Source organism: Sceloporus undulatus, chromosome 7 (genome assembly GCF_019175285.1).
Source record: "Sceloporus undulatus isolate JIND9_A2432 ecotype Alabama chromosome 7, SceUnd_v1.1, whole genome shotgun sequence".
NCBI classification, from domain to species: Eukaryota; Metazoa; Chordata; class Lepidosauria; order Squamata; family Phrynosomatidae; genus Sceloporus; species Sceloporus undulatus.
In genome coordinates this window covers 28,870,676-28,880,505 of record NC_056528.1, presented here as the reverse complement: position 1 = coordinate 28,880,505, position 9,830 = coordinate 28,870,676, and the positions used below count along the sequence as shown (strand labels likewise).

The window sequence follows — 9,830 nt, the reverse complement described above, 5'->3', positions numbered from 1 at the left end:
TATTCATTTTATATTAATGTCCATGCCCAGCTCATGATGATATTTTATGTCTTTTTTGTTCTCTGTCTGTTCTCTGTTTGCGGTTGTTGTGTGCCTTTGAGTGGTTTCTGACTTATGGCGGCCCTCAGATGAACCTATCATGGGGTGTTATTGGCAAGTTTCTTCAGAGGGGGTTTGCCATAGCCATCCTCTGGGGTTGAGAGAGTGTGACTTGCCTAAGGTCACCCATCTAGTTTACATGGCCAGGATTCATTTTTTTTTCTAAACGTTTTCAAATATTGTTCCGATCTTGAATAATTGATGACCCGTAGTACCTCCAATCATGCATGGTTCCCTCTGCACTGTAGAAATAATGCCATTCGAGACAACTTTCACACCCATAGCTCCAATCCTAAAGAATCCTGGGAGTTGTAGTTTGGTGAGGCACCAGCACTCTTGGGCAGAGAAGGCCATAGGACCTGGGAAAATGACAAATCCCAGGATTCCACAGATTGGAGGTACAGCACTTAATGTTTGGGCATCATTGCTGTAGATGCACCCTATGTCTTATCTCAATGTTACCATGGCATACCCACAAACGTTTCTTACTGTAGACAAAAACTGCAACAGCCAGGTCGTGTGTTGGATAAACACTCTTTCTGTATTTCCTTGGCGATGTGCATGAGAAAGGCTGACTGCTGGCATTGAAATGTGTGAAGCAGAGCGGAGCAAAGCAGAAGATGGTAATGTTCTCCATGTGGCCTCAACCACCCCATGTCCAGTTGGTTCTTAGTGGTTTTTATCCCCCTTGGGTTGCTGTTCGGTCTTGCTTCTTCTCACTTGCCATGATGTTCTCATTTTTCAATAGATGGCCTAGATCAAGATCTTGATAATAACTATAATTGTAATGATAAACACACCATGCCATCCACACCTTCCCATTTGATGTGGCTGATGTTCCCTCCTGGTCTTCTGACAGGGAATTTCATCCTGTCTTGGTTGGCTTTCAGAAGTGGGAAGGAAACCATTGAGAGAGGAGGAGGAAAGATCGCTGGCCATTGGGGATGGTCTTGCCTTTTCCCAGTGACAAGGTCCATTTGTTTTCCCCCGTACCATCTTTCCATAACTTCACCGCTTGCAAACGGGTGACCACCAGCACCTTCTGCATGCAGAGAGGGCAGGTCTTGCTCCTGGTCTGCGTGACATGCCAGAGGTCAATGCATTTGCTGTGAAAGGCATGAGAACATGAGAGGACCTTCAGGCTGTCATGCTCTGTGTACTTCTCCAAGCAGATGGCACATTCTTGGTATCTGGAACTGGTGAATGAGACATCAGTCCAGTCATTTTCTTGGAGGATTTGGTTCTTCCTTTGCTTCCAGGCTTGTCTCCCGAATACGTATTTCTCAATGAGCAAAGAGACGATCAGAGCAGACACTGAGATGCAGATAATCCAACAGGTATAGAGGGACACCATATGCAAACAGGGACCAGGCAGCTGGAGTTGGCACTGGCAACGATAGGAAGAAGAGATACGGGTGATCCCAGATGATCCTTTCCAAATGAAGTGGAAATACTCGGGTACCAAGATCAACGACGTCAGTTTCCTGGCGCGGTGGAGCCGCTTCAAGGCCCTAGATGCCACATCTGCAATGAACATGGCCGGGATATGAATGTGATCTTTGGCATCCAGCTCACTCACCATTTGCACCAGGTTTGGGGAGTGGACATTGTGGACAATTGCTGCCTGGAATCCTGCCTGCTGGGCATGAAGGACCTTAGTGCCAAAGGAGCAATCATACCGACGGATGAGGACAATGAAAGTAGAGGTGGTGTTCGGTGGGCCTTCAATGGGCTGGCAGGCATCGGCAGGCTTCGCCTCGACCAGCAATCCTGCCAGCCCTTCCTTGGGGATGGGAGGTCCAAAAAGGGCTGGTAAAGCATCAAAATTGTGTATGGTGGAATTATGGCCACAAACCGCACGGACGAAGCCTTTCGCAGTGGGGACTTGGAAGACCAGGAAGAGAGTGACCATGTGCGCAGATGGCGAAAGAGGAGACCACATACTGGTAGATGCTTCTGGAGATCATACAAGGTGCTGAAGTCCTACCTTAGGGTCAGCTGGGTGGAGCTGATTTCAAGGGGAGCTTTGTTTAAGAGTCTAGATGAGGAGTTGTACCCTCAGGAGGACTACCTGAGTTTCCATGAGACTAAAAAGATGTGGGTGGAGAGGGCAGGTAGGTCTGGACCAAGGCTGCTTCTTTCTTCTTCTCTTCCTCTCCTTTCTCAACAGGCCTCAGCCTGCTGGTTGCTCCTGTGTGGTCCTCAGCCACTTACTCCAAGTAACCTGCAAGAACTTTCTCCCAGGGGCCTTTGTGACCTCACTGTCCCACCTTCATCCACCATTTCTTGCTTCCCAATCCACTAGAGTGGTTTCTGGGAAGTTGGTGGACTTGAAGGCATTTCTTAGCCTTCATCTGAAATCAACATTAGGAAGAAAAGCCCTTCTGGCACATCTCTTCAGTCTGTGGCACTGTGTATATGTGTGTGCCTCCAAGTCACCTGGTGACCTCATGAATTTCTTTTCTAAGGCAGGGATTATTCAGAGGTGGCTTGCCATTACCTTTCTCTGAAATATAGCCTACAACACCTGGTATTTCTTGGTGGGCCAGGTACTTGTTGTTGCTAACTGTCTTCCAAGTTGGCAGGGACATAGCCTCCGGGGGGGGGGGTTCTTGGGGTCCGGACCCCCCCCTTCGGTTAGATAAAATTAATGGTGTGTGCTGCTGCACCGCTGCACCCAAGCCCCATTATAATGGTGGCACTTAGTCTGGACCCCCCCCTTCCCAAAATCCTGACTACGTCCCTGAAGTTGGCCTCGATTCATGGTGACCCAGTGAATGAGAAGTCTCCAAGCTCCCCTATCCTCTATCTTCCTGCTCAGGTCCTGCAGGCTCAATTCCATGGTCTCCATCCACGTACTTACTAATCCTAACTCAGGCGCATTACAGACTGCCAGAAGGGGCAGTCTCGCGCCTCTGCTGGTTGCTCCGTGAGGGAGCCGCAGCAGCCAAACTGCGCGGCTCCCTCACGGAGCAAAAAGAAGCCCCAAAATGGCACTTCTTCTTCTGACCCAGATGTGACGCCGCGAGGTGCTACTCGCGCACTCGTGGTATCACATCCAGGGCACGACGTGCGGATGCTATGCATCCAGCACGTAAAGATGGCAGCACCCGTGTGTATAGGGTGCTGCCATCTTTACGCCCTCGTCACGTGCTAGGGGTGAGGTTGGTATGGACACTAGGTCCTCGGCCAACCCCTAGCACATGACGGGGGCCCCGTAAAGGCCCGTGTGTAACGGGCCTCAGTCTTGCTTCCAAGTTTAGGCAGGATCTGCTGCCTTTTGTTTATTTAAGCAAGTAGAGATAGGATAAGGCCAGCTTTTCTCCCTGTCTCCTCATCCTCCTCAAATCACATAATCTTAGACCTGGAAGGGATAGTAGACCCATCTAGTCAAATGTCATGTAGGAACCCATAGCTCAAGCATTCCTGAAAGATGGATGTCTAACCTGTGGTTGTACACCTCCGAGGAAGAAGAGTCAAGAAGAGTCCATCACCCTCCAAAGCAGCCTGTTCCACTGTGGGACAGCTCTTTACAGTCATTAGAATCATAGCATTGGAAGAGAACCTCAAGGGTCATCCTTCTGCCATGCAGGAAGACACAGCCCAAGTTCTCCTAAGAGCATCTGTTTAAAGACCTCCAAAGAAGGAGACTCCACCGCACTCCGAGACAGTGTCTTCCGCTGTCAAACAGCAATTGCCATCCAGAAGTTCTTCCTAACATTTAGTTCTTCCTAAAGCGATCCCACCTAAACCTTAGGAAGAACCTCCTGACAGTATGGGCTGTTCGACAGTGGAAAACCCTGCCTCAGAGGATGGTGGAGTCTTCTTCTTTGGAGGTTTTTAAGCAGAGGCTGGATTGCTGTCAAAGGGAGGGCTTGGATGGCGTCTTCCTGCATGGCAGAAGGGGGTTGGATTGGATGGCCCTTTGGGGTCTCTTCCAACTCTATGAATCTATCATACCATGGTTTTATACACACCCTGCAAAGAAAGTTGCAGTTCCAGCTTAGAAAAGGAAGATCAAGAGGAACAGTTCAGGAGACTTGTTTATTTCTATCATGATTTGAGCAGGCTTCTTCTCATGTAAATTCATCCAGGCAGCTGAACTCTCTGGAAAAGGTGAATAAATTTCACAGCAGCCTTTCCCCAGCTCTGAGCCACACCACTTGGATGAATCACGATGGACTGATGCGAAGCTCCCAACCTTGGGATGGAAGAAAAGTCCCGGGGGAGGTGTAATAATAATAATAATAATAATAATAATACAATTAATAATACAATTTATTTATATTCTGCTTTTTCGCAAGGAATGAAAGCGGATGGGAGGGAGGTGGACATAACGTAAATGGAGCTTGGAGATAGAATTGGTGGGGGGGGGGGTGGGTCTCAACCAGTTTCAATATGGATTCAAATCCCAAGAAAACAGATTCAAGCCAAATATTAGGAAGGACTTTTTTTTTTTACTGGTTGACGTTGAACAGATTGCATCGGAGGATGGCAGATTCTCCATCTTTGGAAGTCTTTCAACAGAGGTTGGATGGCCTCTTTCCAGAAAGTTTTAGTTGTCTTCCTTCATTGCACAGGGTTGGACTAGATGACCCTTGGGGGTCCCTTCCAATTCTTAAGATACTATGAGTCTATCTTTTTACATTACCAAGCGGGTGTTTGATTTGTGGTCCTGTAGCAAGCAACGGCAAGGAGAAATTTCCCCCCAAATTATCCTTGCGGATCATATCCACGGATTAACTCTTTGCCTTTTCTTCCAGAGTGCAAAAACACCTCGATACATACACAAACAATGTACCTCCCCCAGCATGAAGTAAGTGTGTATGTGTGTGTTTATGGACTTGCGCTTCACAAAGAGTACAGAGAACAGAGCATGGCCCCGGAAGCAAAATACTGTATTATGATAAAGATGGAAGGGATCCAGAGATGGGGATCAAATGAATTTGGGGAAAGAAGTCAAACGCTGGTCAAAATCTTGCTTCAGGAGACATGCATATGGCCTGTAGCTACCTCTCTGTAGTAGCAATTTCTGCAAAAAGGTTCACAGTTTCCTTTCTCCCTCTAAGATTTAAGAATTTAAGGTTAAAAAAAGGTGGATATGGAGAAACCTGAAATCCTCCCATCCAGAATTAGGGACCTGAAGTCTGAAAAATAGGGTTTGAATCCCTGTGTATTCGAACATGTTCTTACTGAATGAGGGTCACCATCTCTTCTTCTTCGCTCCTCCCCGCCGCATCAAAAATGGTCTCTCGTCCTTGTAGCCGACAAGCAAATCACCATCTTCTCCCTGTTGGAAAGAGCTGCCCCTGTTGAATTTGGCTTCTGTAGATAAGGTTCGTTTTTGGAAGGATTTAGAGAATTTGCAAATGCTTTGGCGTTCCGGATCGGAAGAAGATGAGATTTTATAACAACCAAATACAGGAGAGAGCAAAACTTAGCACATTCCCTTCTCCTAGTTTGTGGCCTTCAAAGAAGTCAGTGCAATGCCTGTTAATTTTTCTCAGCTCCCAAACAGTGCCAAGGTTTTATATATTCAGACGTTAACAAGGTCTGGTCTAGTCTGGGGAAATGGCCCGAAGGCCAGGACAAAAATAGAGCAGCAGCTCTTCCAGATCATAGAGAAGACCAAAAGGGACAACTCCGCAAAAGAAAAGTTCTTCCAGTTCATAGAATCATAGGGTTCGCAGGGGTTTCAAGGCTCATCCAATCCCCCAAAAAGATAATAGGTCATAGGTTTGAAGGGAACCACCAGGATCAACATTGTTGTTGTTGTGCAGTGTCTTCAAGTCATTTCCAACTAATGACAACCTTAAGGTGAACCTGTTGTTTGGCAAGATATGTTCAGAGGGAGCTTGCCTTTGCCTTTCCCTGAGGCTGAAAGAGTGTGACTCAGGTCACCCAGTGGGTTTCCATGGCTGAGCAGAGATTCGAACCCTGTTCTCCAGAGTCATAGTCCAGTGCTTAAACCACTGCATCATGTTACCTCTTGCTTATCATTAACATTTATATGCCACCTTTTCCCCAATCTAGGCCATTCATGTGTGTGTGTGTGTGTGTGTGTTGTGTGTTGTGTGTTTCCAAGTCATTTCCAACTCACAGTGACCCTAAGGCTGAACCTATCTTGGGGTTTTCTTGGCCCGTTTCATTAGAAGGGGTTTGCCTTTGCCAACCTCTTGAGGCTGAGAGAGTGTGACTTGCCCCAGGTTGCCCCGTGGTTTTTTTTGCAGCTGAGCGTGGATTCAAACCCTGCTCTCCAGACTCATATCTCAAACCACTACACCGCACTACATGCTAAAAAATAAATCACATTATGCAAAGGATTACCTAAAGTCAGAATTAAAAGCATTGAAAAACATGACCATGAAGAAGAAAACAAGAAGTACACTCATCTCTCCATATTTGCAGCTTTGATATTTGTGGATTTGATTATTCATGGATTTGATTAATATGTTCTCTCTGGGAATCTCTAGGTCCTCCAGTGCAACTCTATGGGCAACTTTAACTAAAATTTGCACTGAAAGACCTAGAGATCCCTAGAGAGAATACTCTCCTAGGCCTTTGTAGCTCCTCCAACGCAGTTCTATGGTCAGTCTGTCGGACGTTGACCACAGAGTTGCCCTGGAGGACCTAGAGAGTCCTAGAGAGGACACTCTACTAGGCCTTTGTAACTCCTCCAGTGCAACTCTATGGCCTGTGTCTATCGGACATTGACCACAGAGTTGCCCTGGAGGACCTAGAGAGTCCTAGAAAGGATACTCTACTAGGCTTTTGTAGTTCCTCCAGTGCAGTTCTATGGCCAGTGTCTGTCGGACGTTGACCACAGAGTTGCCCTGGAGGACCTAGAGATTCCTAGAGAGGTGTCCTCTCAGTAAAAACATGGTGTTTTTGTTACTTGTGGTTTTTTCATATTCATGGGGGTCTTGTGCCCCTAACCCTAGCGAATATGGCAGGACATGTGTATATAGTACAAGACGTGGCGCGATTGACCCTCAAAATCCTTCTGAAATACAAAGATTTTCACCTCCCTACAATAGCCAAGAAGGCACTAGTCTTTAGGAAGGAAATTCCCTGGCACAGCCACCAAGAAGGCCCTGTCTCCTGGGGTCCCAACAAATGTACCTGCAAAGGTGGTTGAACAGAGAGAAGATCCTTCCTGGAAGATACGGAAACAAGGGCAGGGAAGAATATGGTCCTTCAAGTAATCTAGACTTGATCTGTAGAGAGATTTATAGGTCATAATTATGGATTGTGCCTGGAAGCAGATCAACAGCCAGGAAATGTATTACAGCAAGAGAGCTGAGTTCTGCCCGATTCTTCAGTCTTTTCTCTCTTGGATGAAGAATGTATTTCTCTAAAACCATGGTTCATGACCTCTTCTGCTTGTGACCAACAAGGCTCTCCATAGCTGCTGTCCCACTGCCCAGTTAATGCAGTTTGACATCACTTTAACCATCGTGGCTCCATCTATTGAATCCTGGGATTTGTAGTCAGCTGTGGCACCAAAGCTCTCTGACCGGGGAGGTGAAATAGCTCGCCAAACTATGAATCCCACAATTCCAGCGCATTGAGCATTGGGGGTGGTTAAAGCAGCGTCAAACTGCACTAATGCTGCCATGTAGACCCAGCCCCTTGTTTTACTCTGTCTGGAGATCCAGGCCTTAAAATCTCCCAAAATAATACACTTTATTATTTCCGTCTGAAAAAGTAGCCAGCACATGTACACACAGAGGGACACCAGAAAACAAAAATGAATTGTAGCTGTAACTATCTTGGCAACCAAATATTGAACCCAAATAAGGTGAAGACCACAACCGTTGACATGTGGGAGCATTTTGTTGTTTCTGATTTTCCCCCGGCTATTTGTTCCTCCCAACCTTCTCCTCCTCTGCTTCCTTCCTGTCCTCAGTCTGAGCGACTCTTTGACCATGTTCTCAATTGGCAACGTTGATCTTCTGTTTGCAAATTGGGCAGCTCTTCCCAGTTCTGGGTTGAACCAGGAGCCAGGTGTTGATACAGGTGTTGTGATAGGCATGGCCACAAGGAAGGATCTTCAGCTGGTCACCTGCTTCGTATTCGGCCATGCAGATCACACACGATTCGTAGCGGTCTCCGCTTTGGAAGGTCTTCACCCGGATGCCGCAGTTCCGTTGCCTCCATTTCACCCAACCGATGAAGGTCAAGATGCTTAAGCCAAGGCTGAGGAGGATTACAAACCCGAACTCTTGGAGGAACATGATGATCATCTGTTGGGTACAGTAACCTGGCCAGAACTGCACGTAGTACCGAGATGGATCCCAAAGCGAGACTTCAACTTTGGTCCCACAGGGATTGTAGTAGCCTGGAGGAACCACCGTGGTGACTTTGGTGAACTTCTCTGCATGGATTTGCTTTCTCAGAAACATGGCAGCTGAGCCTCCAATGAAGAGAGAAGGAATGGAGATCTGGTCTCGAATCTCTTGCACTTCGATGGCCATGCTTACCAACAGATCAGAGTAGACGTTGTGGATGATGGCACCCTGGTAACCAGCCTGTTGGGCGTGGAGGACCTTGATGCCAAAGAGGCAGTCATACCGACGGATGAGGACAATAAAACCCAGCTCAGTCCCGTTGGAGTCTGGAGGGGCTTCGATGGGGTGGCAGGCGTTTGTGGGCACCGCCTCGACCAGGTAGCCTGTTAAACCCGTGAAGGGGCGGGCAGGGCCGAAACAGGCAGGGACAGCTTTGAAGTCAAGGCAGGTGTCATTCTGGGAGTAGACCAGGTGGACAAAAGGTTTGGCCAAGATGGCTTCCAGGATCAAGGAGAAGGTCACCAAGGAGGGAAGAGAAATGAGTGAGAACCACATGGTGGCCCTGGTCTTCTGGAGATGAAATGGTATGGACCCTTGGGTGGGGTGTCTGGGTCTCACCTGGGCATCTTGAGGAGATGGTTGGGGGATCTTTGAGGCAACATGAACAGCCAAGAGATGTCCCCAAACAAGGTAATGGGAGAGCCTTGAATCACAGCAGTTCACCCCGGTCACTCCCACACAGCCAAAATCCACCTCACTTGAGGTCTCTTCAACCTGCTCACCATTATTAGTTTAAAACTGACCAAGCCCTTGTGACATCACTTCCTCAGTGCTTGGACCACATCCTTAGCTGATGGACAAAGGAGTGGAGGAGTAGGAGGCAAGGGTAGTCAAAGATGTTAAGGGAACCTTGCTAGCTAGACGTCTTTCATCTGCAGTTTCATGGGATTTCTCCTCACCTCCATCCACTTGTCAATTCCTTTGGAACTTAAGGCAGAACCACTCATCCCTCACACAACTTTTGCATGATGGGATGAAGTTGTCAGGAGCAGCTGTGCTTCTGAACTGGATCTGGGTCTATCTGTACCAGAGGGGTAGGCTGCTGGATCCATAGACTCATAGATTTGGAAGTAACTAGAAGGCCCATCCAGCCCAACCCCATTCTGCCATGCAGGAATGCAAAACCAAAGCACTCCTGAGTCCTGGCCGATGCCCATCTGGCCTCTGCTTAAAAACCTCCAAAGAAAGAGGTCCACCACAATCTGAGGCAGTGCCTTCCACTGTCAAACAGCTCTTACTGTCAAGAAGTTCTTCCTAGTGTTTAGGCTCTTCTCCTGTAGCTTCAGTCCATTGCTCCAGGTCTTAGGCTCTGGAGCAGCAGAAAACATGCTTGCTCCATCTTTAAATATTTAAATATGGGAACCTTCCCCAGGGTACATA

The 9,830-nt window shown here is 47.6% G+C and overlaps 2 protein-coding genes across 2 annotated transcripts; both read right to left on the bottom strand.

Moving 5' to 3' along the window:
* Nucleotides 1-653: 653 nt before the first annotated feature.
* LOC121936825 (E3 ubiquitin-protein ligase RNF13-like) lies at nt 654-2,291 on the bottom strand. The gene has a single exon (XM_042479466.1). The coding sequence runs from the start codon at nt 2,039-2,041 to the stop codon at nt 986-988; it is 1,056 nt and encodes a 351-aa protein (XP_042335400.1). The 5' UTR covers nt 2,042-2,291; the 3' UTR covers nt 654-985.
* A 5,641-nt stretch (nt 2,292-7,932) lies between these two features.
* Nucleotides 7,933-9,120, bottom strand: LOC121936827 (E3 ubiquitin-protein ligase ZNRF4-like). Its single transcript, XM_042479468.1, has one exon. The coding sequence runs from the start codon at nt 8,943-8,945 to the stop codon at nt 8,034-8,036; it is 912 nt and encodes a 303-aa protein (XP_042335402.1). The 5' UTR covers nt 8,946-9,120; the 3' UTR covers nt 7,933-8,033.
* Nucleotides 9,121-9,830: the final 710 nt, after the last annotated feature.

Coding starts and splice junctions, on each gene's coding strand:
- LOC121936825 (XM_042479466.1), bottom strand. CDS start 2,041: ATGTGGTCTCCTCTTTCGCCATCTGCGCACATGGTCACTCTCTTCCTG.
- LOC121936827 (XM_042479468.1), bottom strand. CDS start 8,945: ATGTGGTTCTCACTCATTTCTCTTCCCTCCTTGGTGACCTTCTCCTTG.